The 19,546-nt window shown below is 33.0% G+C and overlaps 1 protein-coding gene across 4 annotated transcripts in view; it reads right to left on the bottom strand.

Annotated features, from left to right (window-relative positions):
* The window catches only part of ADGRG6 (adhesion G protein-coupled receptor G6), a 183,124-nt gene that overhangs the window by 76,804 nt on the left and 86,774 nt on the right, over positions 1-19,546 (bottom strand). For 3 of the 4 annotated variants that reach the window (XM_074187712.1, XM_074187715.1, XM_074187713.1), the window contains exons 4-6: positions 15,970-16,593; positions 6,948-7,016; positions 4,464-4,544 (exon numbers count right to left, since the gene is read on the bottom strand). In XM_074187712.1, coding sequence (XP_074043813.1) covers positions 4,464-4,544; positions 6,948-7,016; positions 15,970-16,593 — 774 coding nt within the window. The remainder of the gene's footprint in view (positions 1-4,463; positions 4,545-6,947; positions 7,017-15,969; positions 16,594-19,546) is intronic. The other variant, XM_074187714.1, reaches the window with a different exon arrangement.

Genomic DNA, 19,546 nt, shown 5'->3' with positions numbered 1-19,546 from the left:
GGGTTATTTTTCCTACATTTCACTGAATAGACTGACACTGTGATTAACCTCTGATTTGTAAAAGCAGTTAAGGTCATTGAATGAGCCATATATAGAAGATAAAATGTCTTTTGAAGGCATGGGAAGTAGAGTTGCTAGCATACTGATTCATTTGCTGGCTTATTGCAGCAGAAGATGCATTGTTATCAGAGGAAATGGATGATCCATGATGTATTACTGGAGAGGATATATTATGAAATGGTAAGAAAAATTGATGGACAATTTTCTTTGTGCTATCCTGAAATCTAAGTTATACTCACCTAGAGGATTAATGGCTCCTGGGACTGCCAGAATGGAAAATGTGTGACTTAAATATTCATAAATTATGGAGGCTTCAAAAGATAGATGACCTGTTTCCTGAAGTCCATCATTGTCATGAAGAGTAGAACCCAAAATGTGCATTTCTTGAAAGAAAATGCTTAAAAGTACATCTATTACCCAATTGGGTAAAATTTATAAGACCTGAATCAAAATCTGACTCTTTGGTATGAATCATCTGATGAAAAGATATCCAAAAAAAAAAATGTCCCAGGGCCCTTTTCAGGAAATCCCACATTAGTTAGATGTCTTTTATTTGACCTATGAGTAATGCTATTTCTTTGTAATTCTATATAAGTTGCAAAACTGAAACATTTTGGTTTAGATTCTTTCTATGGTGGTGGAGTTAATAATAAAAATAAAAAGTCTTATGGCAGTGAGGTGCTATGGAAAAAGTATTAAATATCATAAGAGTGTTTCGGTAGTTTTTTCCCTCCCAGGTGACTGAATAGAAAGAGGATATGAACTCTTGACTGGAAATAGCAGACAAGAAACCAAATTTAAATAGAAAGGGAGAAAGATGTCTTCCTTATAAGGAGTAGGAAAAGGGCTGATTTCCAGTGGACATTTCTTTGGACTGAATCACATGTCTACCAGGATAGTAAATGGTTTTCCTTTCACTTACACTATAGTAGTACTAATTTAAGAGATTAAAGAAATAGTATTTTGGGGACTTTGCACCTTCTGCATGGGAAACTAAAACTGAAAGAATACTTCACTGTGCACATTCTGAAAAACCAGCTTCAATGCTGTGCATTTTCATAAGTATTTAATGTTTCAAATTAGAAGGAATCTTAGAAGAAAATCTAATTCAAGGCTTTTTAACCCTGACAAAGAATCTTGAGCCTGAAGAAGTGATATATATGATGTATAACATCACCCAACTAAGTTAAAAATTGTTCCTTGAGTCCTTGGGGATCCCACTCTTTACACTGTACTAAACTGTTTTCCATGCAGAGATGCAGAAACTTTCAGTCCCTGAGATCTTAGATATGTTATATCTTAAACATTCTATATGATCATCCAAAAAAAAAGTCATATGCCCTTTAAATTCTGTAACTTTATTATAATAAGCAGAAGCTAATGGAGAAAAAAAAGTCATACTGTTCCATAACTAGAAGGTGGGAATATTGGATAATTAGATTGCAAAAGTGTTTTCTATTTATTTTGAATTCATTGTCTTACATTTTATTTAAATTCCTTAAGATGTCTCTAAGAATCAAAGGGAAGCTAGGTGGTACAGTGGATAGAATACTGGGCCTGGAGTCAGAAAGACTCTTCTTCCTGAGTTCAAATCTGATCTCAGATATTTACAACTTGTGTCACCCAGGGCAAGTAACTTTACTCTGTTTGCCTCAGTTTCCTCACTTTTAAAACAAGCTGGACAAGGAAATGGCAAACTACTCCAGATCTTTGCCAAGAAAATGAGCAAATGGCCACAAAGAGTCAGACATGACTGAAATGACCAAACAGCAAGAATTAAAAATTGTAGAGGGTATCAACTTCAATTAGTCAAAAAGATCCTTACTGGGAAATTGCTACATTAATGAAATGACAGGTTCAGTCTCAATCTCTGTCCTGCACACTAAAATGGATCTTTTTTACACTATTATCATGCCATAAGGTTAATTCCAAGTAGATCAAAAAGTGTCAACAAAAATGGGAGGCATTGAGCAATGGTTTAAAAAAAAATAATGTATGTAAATAAGACACTAAACTTTATAGCATTACAATCTTTTCCTTCCAAAGTCAATCCATCTTCAATCACAACTGAATACAAATCATCCTCTCCTATCTTCTCCAGTACACTCCTCCCACTATCATGTCCCCTCTATCTACTGACTTTTCTTTTTCCTAATGCCCACTTTTGTTCAAATGTAAGGAAACCTCTACTTTCATCATTCAAATAAAATTAGTTTCTCCAATTGACAAATCAGAATCCTGTCCTTGATCTTTATATTATGTGACACAGTAAAACATGGGCTTCTTTCTTCAGAATATTATTGACAGAAACATTAAGTCATCTATAATCCATTGTTAAAAGAACTTTTAATGAGTGAATATTTTATTTGATAGCTGTACTCATTTTTTTCTAGCAAATGAAACAAATGAAAAAACTTCAACAGAAATAATCTAGATGAATCCACTCATATTTCCACTAAAAACTACTAGACAGTATTAACTGTGTAATGATCTTTAAAATATTGTTTCTGAGGCAAAAGTTCTCTACATCTATAATGGTTTTAAAAAAAGAAATAGATTTCAATTTTCCTTTAGAGAATTACAAGTTCCAAACCATTTCCAGATGATACTAGTTAATTTTCTCATTGGACTAAAATCAAAATACAACAGATGATGCAAAATTAGGAGGACTAAGAATGACAGCAAATATTTTTTTCAAGAATCTTAGAAATTACATGAGGGATGACTAAAATTCTACTCCACCAAGTTCAGGCCTATAAGAATCATATCCATGAAACAGAGGATGTGTCAGTAATGGGGGGGGGGGAGAGTCCACAGAGGCTCTTTTGTATATTCATACAAAGAGTACATGACTGAATCACAATTATAATATTCCAAACTACTGGCTGGAGACCTTATAAAATATGCCCTGGAACCTTATTTTATTGCTACTTTCTTGGGAATTGTTGGAATTTGTGCTTCATCATAAATCTTGCTGGTATGGATATCAAAAGCATGCCAGAGCACTGCTCCTCTGACACATTGTATAGTTGCACTGATATAGAAATATGTGTACAAACATATGTATTTATATTATATATGCATTGTTCATCACAAAATAGTATATAGTTTCAGCAAATATCCTTATGGGAGCAGATGCATCTTATAAATGTGGGTTATGTGAATTTTGTTTCTATAGATCAGAGGTTTTTACTAGGGGATAGAATTCAAGGAACCCATGAACTTGATTGGGAAAAATTCTTTTCCTCTTTCAATATAACTGGTTTGATTTATAATATTAAGTTGTTTATTTTATACATTTAAAAGTATTATTCTGAAGGGGGTCTCACCAGATTGCTGAAGTGAACTGAGGTACAAAAGAAGGTTAAGAATCTCTGCTCTAGATTTTGGTCCTTCAGATGAGAATATGCTATTCTCAATCTGTAGAAGTCTTTGTCTCAATAAGTCAAAGGGATAGAAAACAGATAATTCTTATATTGTTTAAACTGAATAATTGTGAGCATTATTCTTCTTGATGTAGTGATGAAGAGGGATGACATGACCTATGTTGTTCATTATGAAGAAAATGTAAAACAAGAATGCTATTTTCTATAGACATGTTTATGAATATAAAAAATAGCAAATCAACTTTTTCCTCTCCTATTTTAAAATGAATTGTATGATAGATCAATGATCTTTATAAAAAATATTTACATGAGAAATATAAGCAGTACACATGAAAGATACAAAAATTACAAAAAATACACCTAACTCGTTCCGTAACTACTTGTGGATTTTAAATGATTTATAAATCTCTTTCCTTTCACAAAAGAGAAAAATGTAAAATGCGATCCATTTTAATTGATTATCATACTCAACTAGTTGACTGGAAAGATCATTTACATAATTCAGAAGTAAAATCAAATATTTAAATCCAATATTTTTTCTGAACAAAGACATCACACAAAGTATTATGAATTCCTAAAAGAAACATTATACTTTTGAAATCACTATTAAAATTGATTCCTTAATTTAAATTTTTTCTGCAAATGACAGTTCAAATAACAACTGGGAAGAAATAGTTGCTAAATTCTATTCAATTATTTGGTAAAAGATCAATTATATTGGTAATCTGAAACAAACTGAAACAAAATAATATTCAATGTCTTGTTCATACTAGACTTTCAGATAAATGATGAAATAACATGTATAATGATATATCTCTATATGGATATATATGTTCACACACATATATTTATATGTATATATATATGCATATATATATGCATATATATAGCTAGATATAGTTACCTATTTATCTTGAATATGAGACACACTAATGAAACCCTTGAGATTTTTCCCTCAGAATACAGTTGTTAATGTTTCAGAGACCTCACAAAGAAAAAAAGGGAACAATTTCTTACCATTTCTTTGGTTATCGACTCTATTAGTAACAGGCATGTTAGTGGTGACAATGGGTGATGTAGTAGGAGAGTTTACAGTAGCTGGCAATAAAGATGAGAGAGATATAATCTTGCAAAGGAACACATGACCGTTAATATGGATAAGCAATATAGGATTCATTAATGCATGAAAACACATACATGAGCATAATGGAAGTCATCTACTGCTAGATACAAAATATCATGTATTCCAAATTGATAATGAGTAAGGAGGAGAAATAAAGTGATAGGCTCCATATCCCCAAATGGAATCATTCAACATGACATTAGGGTTAAAAGCCACATAAAGGTTCTAGGAACAATGCAGCCTTGTAGAAAGATTTTGGTCTGGAAATGAAGAGATCTGAATTCTAGTCCTAGATCTGTTAAAAATTTACTTTGTGAACTTGGATCACATCATTTCGGCCTTCTAGCCTTGAGTTGCTCAGTTGCAAAGAAAAGAAATTAGACTAGCTGATCATCAAGGTCCTCTTTTGACTTTAAATATTCTAAGATTCTACAAAATTAAGTCATCTCAATTCTACCACATTCAAACTAAAGTGAACTCTCCAAGGATTGATTCTTTCTTTTTGAGAAAAGAAAATACAAATATTAAGAAAACCAAATCAGAAACAAATGTGAAACAAATCAATCATTTAAAAACTCAACTAGCTTTATTAAGCATTATTCAATCGACTGTTATATAAGTGCTATCCTTACAAGGGCGACATTTTCAAAGCATTACATCATATCTATGCTTTAAACACTGAAATTCAAAGATGAAAACCTCATGTACTGCTTTAAAAATGTTCCTAAGTATTTGGGAAGAGATACATTTTCAAAGTAATATAAGAGAAATTTTTCCTCAAAATGAAATAAGATTCAAAGTAATACATGTGTGTATCAAAATGCACATACTTATATATCCACATGCACAACAATATATGTATAACCACATATATATTTATACTTGTATGCATATGCATACAAGTATGCAAATAGTGTATTTTTTTAAAAATCATTATATGTCAGGAAACATACCAACAAATATGTCAAAAGTTTCCCATTGGCCAGAGTTCACCTTCCCTAGAGTAGGTCAGAAAAGATTTTCCATCTTTCCCACCCTTCACTTTTTTAAAATTGAATTTATTATATTACCTAGATCAGATTAGTCTCTGTCAAAGGGAGGAGGAAGGGAAGGGAGAGTGGGAGAAAAATGTGGAACTCAAACCTTACAGATAATGAATGTTGAAAACTATCTTAGCATGTAGTTGGAAAACTAAATTAATTTTTTTTTAAAAAGGGAACACAGCTAGCTGGTGCAGTGGATAGAGCACCAGCCCTGGAGTCCAGAGGACTGAGCTCAAATCCAGCCTCAGACACTTAATAATTACTAGCTGTGTGACCTTAGGCAAGTCACTTAACTACAGTAATATGGATAATTCACTGTATTGCTGAAACTTAGTTGTTTTCATACGTTATCAAGATTGCAATTGATAATTATAATCTGTTATAAAAGTTTTTTCTCTCAGTCCAAGACAAATCAAAAAATCAAAATCAAAATTTTTGAACCTATGTTGTTTTTTCATTTTTTTATTTGAGTAATAAATATGGTTTAAAATGAAAATGTATTTTTTTCTCCATGAATTGTTTGTTAAAATGGTCATAATTCCATGTTTCAGAGAATTCAGTGTTTCTTTTGGCATTTAATCCATACTGCATGTGAATGAAAGGGGTCACCAGGATATTTAGGAGCAACAAGGGGAAAAATAAAGATTAAATGTATTATTTCAATAATTATACTTAAATTACCATAATTATATATTATTGAGTACACAGCTACTAAGTACATAATATATAATTACTGGAATATAGAACATGATATAATTATTTAACATAATAATTATCTTTAATAATTATTATAATTATTGCATTATTAATAATAATAGCAATAATTCTGAACAAGCCTGGAGTTATTTTGAAATCAAAGTCCCACTGTAAATGATAAATGATCTGGTAGTCTCCTGTTAAATTAGTAGAGCATTATGTTTACTTTTAATATTTGTTCTCATTTTATGAACATGAATACTTTTTTAAAACATTCTGCATCAGGATTAATCCTGGACCTTTGCAATCTGCTTGAGGAGAAAATAGAGGAAGAAATGAAATCAACTCTTGTTAAATAGTCATGTAATCATTCACATTTGAAATAGTAAAAGCGTTATGGAAATATGGTCAGTGTGTGAATGCATTCCTTTCTTTATACCGTATGTACAGTACACCCACAAATCTAAGAAGACTTACAGAAATCTTTCTATTTTTCTGGTTGCTGGATTATAAAACAAAAAGAAAAAAAAAGTAAAACTGAAAACCAAAACAATAACAAATATGGTATCTAAAACAGCGTGGCAGCAAAACATAAGATTGGAAAAAAATAAAACTGTTGAATTGATGTCATCTCCCTACCTTGACAAAGGGTTCCCAGTTCTGCACAGCTAGTGAGTTCTGATGCTGGCAGTGGAATCAGGTATGAACCTTAATAAACAGAAATAGATCATTACATAAGTTTGTTTTACATTTTTGAAAGCACATATATAAATAAAAAGTAACAAAGTAAAGAATGAAAAGATTCCTAGAATAGGCATCAGCAGAAGTCATTATTTCAAAGGTTCATGAAGAATCTATTATGGAAAAATGTATTGTGTTAGGGGCTTGGAATACAAAGATTTAAAATCATAATCATAAAAAATGAACTTTTATCTATCTGGTCTCAAGGAGTTTAAAATATAATGGAATGGATATTATCTTTTTTGTTGCTCATTTGTTTCAGATGTATTCAAGTCTTCGTGAGCTCATTTGGGATTTTCTTGCAGAGATACTGGAATAGTTTGCCATTTCTTTTCCAGGTCATTTTACAGATGAGAAAACTAAGGTGAACAGGGTCACATAGCTCTTAAGAATCTATTAATATCTCTTCACGCATATTTATTATACAAATTAGAATATGATTATATGCCAAGGGAGATCAAACAGTGCTATGGGGGACTGATAAAAGAAAGAATAACTTCTAGTAAAGATAAGAGAAAGCTTCATGGAGGAGGTGACAGTTGAGCTAAGACTAAAAGGAAGTATTTAATTAGGCATATATGCCAGGGGAAGAATCCATTGTATTGCCCTTTCATATAAAGAAATTTAATGCTAACAGAGATAGAAAAACACTTGCATATAAAAGAACAAGTTCCTTGGAGCGATAGATATTTGAGAGACTTTTGAGAGGTCTTGGATATCAAAATGTAACTAATAACAAATAAATCTAACAGTTTAAATAATTTTGTCTAAGATACCTAATTTGTCTAAGGTGAAAACTACTTTTTATGTGAATAGCTTGATGGTTTAATGGGGCAGACAAATGAACTTTAATATATTAAAAAGTGATCATATGTGAATATGTAGAAACTTGAATTTAAAGACATAGAAGGACCATTTTGAAAAAAAAAACAGAGATCTAGGACTTTTTGGTTCCACAGTTCATTTGCATATAACTGCTATAAGATTTCAGAGTAAACCTCACAAAATGAAGAATCTTAAGTATTTAGAGACCAAAGAATGATTAAATAATGGCTATTTATTTCATAGGGGAAATTTAGTGAGGTTTTTCTAAGTGAATAGTGTCTACTGAGCAACATAAAGATTTGATTTAAGCCATTAAAATCAGCTGAAGAGGCTGACTGGAAAAGGCTCCAGTTCATTCTACTATATGAATTTAGTCAAAATAGTTCCCTGTTGAAGACCCCTCATTGGCTTCCCATTGCCTTAGAATAAAATGCAAATTCCTCAGGTTAGTATTAAAAACCTTTTACAATATGTTTCCAGCCTTGCTCTCCTGGCTTATTGTGCATGACTCCCATTCACACATTCTAGATTCCTGTCAAACTGATATTCTTCTTGTTCCCTAAACTTATTATTCCATATAGATGAGATCCCTGATACCCTAGGTTGATCCTTGCTCCATCACAGTAATGGTGAAAGGAAGTAAAAGAGAATGAGAAGGGTGAAAGAGACAATGTTCAGAAATGATATTTCCACATTAATAAAGTACTTGAAGCAGGAAGGAAAAAGTGAAAAGAATCTGATTTTATGTAATTTCTTTAACCATTCTCCTTGAATCATCATTTGTGAACGGTTTGACACTTCAGTTTCAGTACTGTAGATGTTAAATTAGAACTATTCTACTTCAAGTCTCTACTTCAAGTTTTAAAATAATGTAATTGTCTAAATTTGATTAGATTCATTAGAGTCATATCTATTTTATTAAGATAGTACCTGGAATAATACCACACATGTCTAATACATATTCTTTTATCATCCACAGTATTAATGGGAAGTATATGATGAAGGCAAAAGGACTCTATATTGTGAGTCAAGAGAACTGGGGTTAAAATCATAGCTCTGTCCTTGGACAGATGCCAATCTCTCTGATTCTCAGTTTCTTCACCTGTAAAATGAATTCTTTGTTTCTGAAAAACTCTGTCTTTTTAAATCTCATGAAGCCTAGGCTAAATTATTTTTAATAATAATAATTCATCATGGCACAGTGGAAAGAGCACTAGAGCTAGAATCAGAAGATCTGAGTTTGAAACTTGGTTCTGCCACCTTTGTAATTTAAGCAAGTCACTTTTCACCCCTGAGTCTCATTTTTCTCATCTGAAAAATGAAGGGGCTTGACAAAATGATTTCTGAGTCTATTCCAGCTAAAATCATGGTATTATAATTTAATGCCAATTAATACAACAATGATAAAAAGATAATTTACCATTTTTTACACAAAATTGTTTATACTTACAATCTATGGGACTTTGGATAAAACACCTCATCTCAGTTTTCTTGTTTGTAAAATAATTAGATATCTCTCTAAGGTCCTTTTCAGTTCTAAAGCAATGATCCCATGAAGTCATCATTAAGTAAAATTGGCTTGTCAGAACTTTTAAATTTTGACACTATTCTACTTTAAGAATATTTGCCCCTAAGAGACATCCTGTACAAATCACCTATTAATGAAACCAAAAATAGAAGATGTAATTTTGTTTATGTCTACTTTCTTCAACTAACAGATTTACAAAACAGAAGACAGTTAAGGAATTAATCAAGATAATCCTCCCTGGGGACATCAAAACACTAAGCATCAGTGGAAGACTTTGAGAAACTGGCTCTTAGATGCTTGTTTCCAATAACACTCCCATCATCAATATATGTTTGTCCCTGTTCTTCTGTTGATGCAATAAAGATATCTACTTAATATTAGCTGCAACATTTGCAGATGAATTTTCATGAGCACACTAACTGTGTATCATTGGTAAGATACTAACAGTAAAGCTCTCCCTCCCCTTCCTCTCCATCTCTGACTCTATTATTGTGTGTGTGTCTTTTTCTCTGTCTCTCCCAGTCTCTCTTCTTAAGATTAAATAATGTCAACAACAATAGCCACTGAGTATTTATCTCCAATTCCTGCTATGGGGAGGCAGAAGAAGGTGGCTAGATTGGATTTAGGAAGTCTAAGCTAAGGTAGGGCTAAAGATAATAAAATATCCACACTAAGTCTGGTAAAAATAGGTTGAGCCCTTAAGCTGCCTGAAGAGGGGTAGAATGGACAGGTAAACAAAAAGAACTTTTATACTCATCAGTGATTGCATTAAACCTATAAATGATTGTAGTACTTGTAGCCTGAGCAGGAAATGGGGAGGGAGAAAGAAAAAGAAAGAAAGGAAGGGAGAGAGAGAGAGAGAGAGAGAGAGAGAGAGAGAGAGAGAGAGAGAGGTTTTCATAAAATTAAGCATCTATTCTATACAATTTATAGAGCATCATTCAGGGGAAAATTACCTTTATATGTAATTGCAATTGTTTTATAGATAATGATGATGACTGCTAAAATCTCTGGGCTGTCCAGATATAAAAATAATAAAAATAAAAATATGAACTCACCACACTTGAACTTGAGGATTTTTTTAAATAAAGTTTAAAAAGAAATGAGAAACTTTCTTAACTAGAGGAGAGAAAAATCTAAGTAAAAAAGTGTCATAAATTAGAGGAGTGTTAGAGATGTCTGGTGTTCAACAAAATAATGGATTATTATTAGAAAATGTTAAACTAGTGGTAGTTTCCTTCTAAAATATCAAAAACAGAATTATATATAAGTACAGCATAAATAATTACATACAATTTTTTTTCAGTTTGAAATAGGCTTAATTTGCCCAATCTGGTGGAACAAGAAAAACACTGGACAAAATCTGGAGAAATGAGTTTAACCACTGAATCCAATCTATCAAGTCTAGAAACATTTCTTTGCTTTCTGTTTTCCAGGCCCCTGTGCTAAGTTCTAGGGATACAAAGCTCTCACTAGAGGACACCCAGGGGCACCTAGGTGGCACAGTGGATAGAGCACTGGCCTTGGAGTTAGGAGGACCTGAGTTCAAATCCAACTGAAACACTTAATAGTTGCCTAGCTGTGTGGCCTTGGGCAAGTCACTTTAACTCCATTGCCTTGCAAAAAAAAAATTTGAGGACACCCACAGGAAGCTGACATTATCTGGATGCAGATCCAGCTAAAGAGACTGAGGGACAGTCTGACAGAGAAGAGAACAATGTTACAAAACTAAGAGAGAAAAGAGGCTCAAGGAGAAAATGGTCAATTGTCCAATACTATAGAGAGATCAGGAAGGATAGGAATTGAGGAAAAGTCATTGATCTAGCGATTGATAACTTTGGAGAAAGTTCTTTCAATTTAGTGACCAGAATGGAAACCATACTTTGGAGAGTTAAGAAGAGAATAAGAAAAGGGAAATAGATCTTCTGAAAGAATTTAGTCATGAAAGAAAGGTGAGACATGAGATGATAGCAAAATGGGACGAATGGATGTTAGATTTTTTGACCAGGAAAGAATCACACAAACTGGAACATTCTGAGTTTTTTTCGTTACCTCTTTGAGATATCTTCATTTATAAATTGAGAAAACTAATATTTACACACCTGTTACAAAGGGTTACTGTGAGAAAAGACCTTTGAAGACCTTGAAGTATTTTTTCCTTTTTATTTTGCTATGATTTTTATAATCCTCCCATATCAGAACAACCTCTCTGAGCTACTCATTTACTTCCCTAAATGACAATATATTTTAAACTTCCAAAATGTTCCTTAGTCACATTATTTTGGAGAATGCTTGTTAGAGTATAGACTTCTTTTTTTTTTTTTTTAGGGTTTTTGCAAGGCAAATGGGGTTAAGTGGCTTGCCCAAGGCCTAGGTAATTATTAAGTGTCTGATTTCAGATTTGAACTCAGGTACTCCTGACTCCAGGGCCGGTGCTTTATCCACTGCGCCACCTAGCCTCCCCGAGTATGGATTTCTGATAGGCAGATGCAAACATTTTAAAAGGAAAAAAATCTTATAATTGGCTGAGCCAAAACATTCCAATCTTTAGGGGTAGTCTTTCCAGTAAATTATTGTCAAGAACAAAATTAACAATACATATACAATCTATTAATTATCTCATCAATGATAGACATTAACCAGTAGCCATTGTATATTCACAAATATATGCCTATAATATAGGGTATAGTAAAGAATATATTATTTGTGAGCATTTATATACACTTGCATAGTGAGCATTTATACTTAAATATACATATACATATAGTAAGAAATGCCATAAAATGAGACAGTTACTAATATTCCTGAACAAAAATTATTTCTAATATTTCAAAGATGCTAAGAACCATACCAATAAAAATATTAATTCTTTAAAAAGAGATCTAATAAGAAAGTTAAATAAATAAAAATTGCTGAAAAATTCTTAGCAATATTTTAGGATATCTCATAAGTTTGTAAAAACACATGCAGACTATGAAATATATGAAAATTTTACTTATATGTTGATCTCACTCTCACTGGGAGACTCATCAAATTTATCCAAAGTGCCACAATTTTAATAGTAAATGCTTTGTTTTACTCTCTTTTTTTTTAATTCAAAATTTGTTTGTTTTAATAATTCACCCTTGGAAAAATCATTACATTTTCTATGAGGAGTTGATCTTGGAATAAAAACTATATTTAACACACATGGCCAGTTCAATGGAATGTTTGGTATGCAATCCTATTTCTCCATGGGTTATTGCATGATCATTAGTTTTAAGGAAATGAATTTCTATAATCAGTGAAGAGCAATGCTTTGATAGGAAATGAGCAGGGGGAGAAAGGTTAATATACTAATAATACACAATTTCATTTATTTATTTTTTTGCAGTTCTGCTTACTTAACAAGCATTGAAATAATCTCTGCTACAGGTATTTCCTGGCAGTTTATAACTGACAAAATCCTTCAGCTTCCAAAGTTGATCATTAAGCAGCAGGAAGTTCCCTCCCCATCATTTCTGTTCAAACATAACCCAAGCCATGAGTAAAAGTAATGATGCTATTAAAAGTCATTTTGAATTCAGGAAGAGCATTGTAAAAGTAACAGAACTAAATTCCATTGAGCATATGAACATACATTCCCCCAGAAGAAGTCAATATTGATGTACTTAGTCATCTACAAGTTATGCTTCTCTACAGTACCCATAGCAATATGTTGAAAGTTGTAAGGTTTGAGAGAGATAAGGTATTAGGAGAGAAGTCTCAAAGAGGTTGCTAAATGAAAGATAGGTTATCTGAAGAATTTCTTTTGGTTAATCTGCTCTTGGTACACTGCCAATACAAACTTGGTCCAATGCAATCAATAATTATTTCTTAATTATAGACAAGGTTCTATGGATTAAAAATTTTAAATAAAAGAATTTTGCAATAATAGCAAGAATTTTTCAAATGCTTCTATGCTCAAAAGACAATGCATATATTGTCTAGAGATTCAGAATATTACATGTAGGACCTGGAAAGGAAAGGTCCTGTCAAATATTGATAATGAGAGTTAGCTGGACAAAGTCAGGGGCACATGGATAATTCTGAGATATTAAAAGGATCAAATGAATTCTCCAGTGTATTGAATGGAATACTCTATGGAGGGTATAAGGAAATATATGAATTAGAATTAAGGGAATGTAGAGGTTTCTATGCACTAGTGAAGGAAGGATCAGATCTCTCTCCAAACGACCCAAATTATTCTGGTTTTTGGGTTTTTTTTTTGTTTTTTGCAAGGCAAATCAGGTTAAGTGGCTTGCCCAAGGCCACACAGCTAGGTAAAAAATATGGTCTGAGACCATATTTGAACCCAGGTACTCCTGACTGCAGGGCCAGGGCTTTATCCACTGCGCCACCCAGCCGCCCCCCAAATTATTTTGGCACTCTGACTACAATGATAAATAAGAACTTGATCCTCTTTCTCACAGGGATTCAAATCAAAAAGGTTGCCATCATCAGGAAAAAATTGCTGAAAAAATCCTGGTACACAATTCTGGTGCACAAATAATTCTGGTGCAAGAGAAAGTTAGATCAATGTAAATGTAATTGCAAGGAATATGCTAGGAAAACAATCTGAGAAAGAGCAGTCTGAAGAGCAAAATAAGGGAGGTTCAGACATCATAGACCATTTGGAAAGGACCAAGGATTTCAATCAGAGAACAATTCTAGGGTCTCCCATTTGTTGCCTGTGTGACTTATGGTAAGTCAGTTCACCCTTATTAGTCTCTATTCCCCATCTGCAAAAAATAGGAAGTTGGACAAAGTGAGTTCTAAGATTCCTTCCAATTTATTAGCCTATATGGTTCCTCACTTTGTCCTTGAAAGAACCTCAGTATTTAGAAATGGTGGTGATTGGAGGTTGGGTGGGACATTTTAAAGACACAGAAATAGAAGTTGTTTTGATCTTCATACTTAGATCCACAATGAATAATAACCTTACCGATGGAATCTCAATAATTTTTTTTAAAGAACTGAAGATTTGAGCATCTACAATTGGGAAAAAAATCTGTTTAAAGGTATCACTCTAGGGAAAAGAAAACAATCACTTTAAGTAGCTCAAACTCTGATCTTTCAATGATGGCCAAGGGATTAGCAAAATTAGGCATCTAAACCATAGGGCACTCAAATATAGGAAGTACATGCTGGTACTTTTTCACCTGGTGCTTGCTCCAGTGACTTGCTCCTGAGGGTTTGCTATGAGTTGAACTGTGGTTAAGTTTGAAGGTTCAACTTGTGATAACTTCAGAAATGGGAAGGGCTAGCTAGGAGAACACCACCCAGCCCTCAGAGCATTCTGGACTCTGCAAGAGGGTCATAATTGACCATCTTTCCACCCACCCACCAGGAAATACCTCTGAAGTCACATCACTTAATTGCCTTCCTACCTCCTGCAGGGAAAATGTGGGCCAGACAGTCAGTAAACTTAATGGGAGGGCAACCAACAGGAGCTAATCAGTTCCTCAGATTGAGAAAGTTCAGTGGGGAAAGAGACAAGAAGTTCTCATCTTCTAAATTTGTCTGAATTAGATCTTCATTTCTGTCTTATTTTATATTAAGTTCAGTGAATTCCCTCAAGTTACATCCCTATTCTAAAATAAATGCAATATTCCCTCCAAATCCAAGCAGAAATTATTTTGGAGGTCAGAGTCAGTGCCCTTCCCTATATGTGAATAATCAGAAATTGTTTGTAAAGTGTCACTGAAGGTTTCAACCTCTGATTTCACTGGTTTAGGAAACTATTGGTAAAGAAAAGATTAATCAGAACTGACAGTTTCCAACATAATAAGATCTTTGCCTATATTTTTATTAACACTATGGGTAAATGACACTTCATTGTTTTATTTACTTAATCTGCCATCTAACATTCTCCTTCAGTTAAAGACCATATTGTGAAGAATCAAATATAATCAAAAGATGATAAAAAAGGGCAAATGATTTCCTTCTGATATATAACTTTCCTCTGTTGTTATTTTCAAAGTCAGGGTCCATCTGGATCTCAAGGATTACATATATAAGAGTAATTTCTATGTATAAGGGCTATCAAATGATTGCCTCAGTGATCTTATCAATTTTTTTAGACTTAAGGTGGATTTTTCCAAAATAACAGTTAACTCATTAGTTTAACTCCTTTTTAATTAAGCAATATTTTTCTAGGCAAAAATAAAAGACCTTTAATTTCTATTTAATACTTTCTACTGTTTTAAATCTAATTATTAAGTTTCTTATTTGGATTATATGGTGACTAAAAAATAGAAGTATAAATATGTTAATGATAGATCACTAAAAATCATGTGACACATAGGAAGTGAAGAATGATGAGACCAGAAGGCTTTGATTAAATGCTATAAAAAAGAACAAACAAACCCCATAGCAAAAATTACATTTTGCAGAGCTGAGTAGGCAAGTTGAAAAAAGAACAAATATACTTAGGAGGGGGAAAAAAATCTCTCCTTTTTAATGACAGACATCAATTTATTACAAACAAATTTTCTAAACAATGGGGAGGGGCTCAGGAAGGAAAGGTATTTTGCTATACATACTTACCACAACTTAGGTTGTTTTCAGCCTTCAAAACTGAGGTTGGGATATTCCAAAAATCATTTTGCCAGTCGACAACGTTCCCTTTCACACTACAGCTGAGGTTGGACAGAGTTTTGGAATTCATGGTAAAATTCCAAAGACGAAAGTTGTAAATGTCCCCTTTTAAAGAGGCTATTTCATTTTGGTTGGAGCCCAGAAGCAATTTCCCATTCCCAGGAATAACCTTGCTAATGGTAGAATTGCATATAACTGTTTCATAGCTCCTTTTGAAATTCACGCCGACAGAGCCTAAAGAGTTATTCCAAGTAAGGCACAGTTGTTCAAAATTTTCTGTGAAAATGTCTTCACTTGAATCTACCAATAACACCTTGTTCAGCAAGCACTCCACACCAGAGATAGAGAGGAAATATCCCCTTTTGACTTTTCCAAAACTCAACAATTGTGTTGATAAAGCATCTGAGTAGGAGAAAGCCATCCACTCATTGTCTTCGTTGCTAATTTTCGTTGCTTCGAAGCACACAGTGAATGCATTGAATTCTGGAATCGACACAGTTTTTGCAACAGACACCCGGTTAGCATCTGTGGTCTGGGGAATAATGACTTTCTGATTTCTCAAGGACACAGCAACTAGGACAAAACAGAGCAACAACAAAAGAGAAACAGAGAGATGCAAGTTAGTTTCAGAACTTATTATATATATATACATATATATATATATATGTATATATATATATACATATATATATATATATATATGTAGGTCATCTTACTTTTAGATGAATTCATTTGAACCCTGCTTTCTCCCATCCTTTGTCACTCCCAACTCTTCCCTTGATTATCCCACTATTACTGCCATATCATAGTCAATGTATCTTACACTGAGATTCAAAACTTTTTTTTGATGATCACTTTCTAATATCATTTCTCCATTAGTTAATCCCCCAGCCTTAAGGTTCACCTCTTTTCATTAGCTATTTGCAAGCTATGGGGGCAGATACTGAGTTATTTATAACATGAAGCAGCACGGAGAGGCCCAACAAAGGGAATCCCTACTCATTCAAAGCTTTGGCCAGATCACAATTCCAAACCCTGGGGACTGGAAACAGCCAACTTACTAACTAGCGAACAGATTTCAGTGTTTGAACTGTGGAAAACGCCCACATGTGATCAGGGAGGCTATAATTCTGTGCAATTTCTTCTATTCAGTATTATAAATTTAGAGAGAGGAAAGGGGCAACTTTACTGGCACCTAGTTTTGTTTTTTTTAATTAGGAGAAAAATCTTTTTTTAAAATAAAACAAAATTTGAATGCAATGCCTTTCTTACATTTTCTAAGAGATATTTCTACTTCTCCTTATGCTAATATGTTCACTTGGGAGCAAATTGTCAGATCTCTTTCTGAAAGGGAAACAAATGAAAACCCATGTAAACAAATTGGGAATAGAAATGAAGAGATAATAAATATACTGGTCAACCTGTTTCTAAATGGCATGGTCTTTAGTCCCTTAAGTTTACCTATCTATCTCCCAGTCCTCTTCAGTTCTTATATATGTATACGTAACTTGGGTAATAAAATTAACCATGTAAAATCTCAGAGAATGTTCTTAGTTAAATGATTAAAAGGGATTTCCCTTACCCAAAAGTTTTCCTATACCAGTGAAATCACAGCTCTATCTCACTCTTGGTAAGGAATCAGTATGGGATTTTAGGAGAGTTGTTACTCTGATGAGTAATTTGTACAAATGCTCCATTGACTTCAGAAGAATATGTTCAGCACTGAATGTATTTTGAGATAAGTGCCACTTTTTAGATATCTATTATAATAACCAAGTTATGGGTATCATAGGAAGAACACTGATAGATAATAAAGTACCCATGTAAGAGGAAGCAGTAATTTGAAAGACCATGAAGAGGGATTGGAGGATGTGTGTTTGTGTGTGTGTGTGTGTGTGTGTGTGTGTGTGACTGATATCTATCTCATCATCTAGACTGTAGCTCACCAAATAAGGTTTAATGTTATCAATGAAACCACAACTTCCGAAACCATCTAACTGTTCTAATCTATATCATTCCATCTTTTCCATGAGAACACCATGAGAGACTTTGTCGATCTTTTATAAAATTAAAACCAGGGTTATTGCTCTGGAGAGATGGGAAGAAAAAAGATATAAATGTTGCATCAAGTAATTTTCTTTTCTCCTGTCAACATATTTTCAACTGTTTCCCACTCAAATAACTCTGAAAAGTTTGGGCTCTCTCAAGTTCTGTAAGAGAACAAAAAGAAATATGAAAGGAAATCACTGAATGAATGAAAAGCATGAAAAGAAAAAAAGGAAGACCTTTCTGAAGGATCAGGAAAGGGAGAATAAATTTTGATCTCTCTTTTTCTACACTTGCTTGAGCAACAGATCCAATACAAAGTAAGGTTCAACCAGAAAACCTCAAAGTTTTTAAAGGATAAGTCACAAGATTATAAAATCTGAGTGCACCAAGAATAGTTTGTGCATATATTCAACAACTGATTAGAAGCCTAAGACTTCTCATAGTAGTCATTTCCACTTTTAGATAATTAATAGTTAGGAAGTTCTTATATCAAGTTTAAATATTTTTCTTGGCCACTTCCACCTATTCTTAGATCTGTCCTCTAAAGCCAAACAGAAAAACTATCATTCCTTTTCTATGGGATATCCATGAAGATTAGAGAGGTGAATTGACTTGTCCAAAGCCCAAAGTCACAGAGTTAGTAAGAAATAACCAAACTAAGAATTTTTTTTCAAATTTTTCCCCTTAGGTTCCAATCCAGTTTGGTGCTTATGGTTAAATGTAGACAATCACAATTTACTGAGATTAAGTGAGAGTTAAAAATGACCATTTTTAACAGAGATGTTTACAATGGGAGAAGTCAAAAAAAATTCCTCTATCTAGGATTCTGTCATTTCATAAGTATTTTCCTCTGCTCTAAAAAATTTATTTATTGATTCACTTTATTGCTAGAACAACTGTCATGATAATTCTAAATTCAAAAATGGAGATTAACAAACTATAGTCAAAATGAAAAAATTTTAAAATAATTAATAAGAATTTAATCCTCATTAAATAACACCAAAGCCAAGTTTTCTGTCCAATAAAGGATGAATAAAAAGACTGGGAATTCTGAAGAATATATTTGTGACATACACATGTAGGAAGGGGCTGATTAACCCTGAGATCAGGTCAGCAATAGAGTTAAATCAAAGTAAAGAGCTGAGTTTCTAACTCCTCTTCTAACATGGCCTCCTAGCAATTTTTTCACTGACATCAGCAAATACTTATTCTTAAGGTGAGTATAAAAAGAGTATAAAATAAAAAAAGATCTAGGAATTGAAAATGAGGCTTTCTCCTTCTGTACTTATTAAGAACTCCCAATTATGAAGAAGAAAATCAATTTCATTCCATTCTCAAGTAACCAGGGTCACAGTTTAAAGCATACTTCCAGGGTATGCCACACACAGTATTAGACATGAGTAATTTTTAAGAAGCACATATGTATTATGGCAAATAAAACAGCATACCATACTATACCATATTAACCTAGGTTATA

The sequence above is a fragment of the Macrotis lagotis genome, chromosome 5 (assembly GCF_037893015.1).
Source record: "Macrotis lagotis isolate mMagLag1 chromosome 5, bilby.v1.9.chrom.fasta, whole genome shotgun sequence".
Lineage (NCBI taxonomy): Eukaryota > Metazoa > Chordata > Mammalia > Peramelemorphia > Peramelidae > Macrotis > Macrotis lagotis.
The sequence above is the reverse complement of the archived record's forward strand: the minus strand, read 5'-3'. Positions and strand labels throughout refer to the sequence as shown.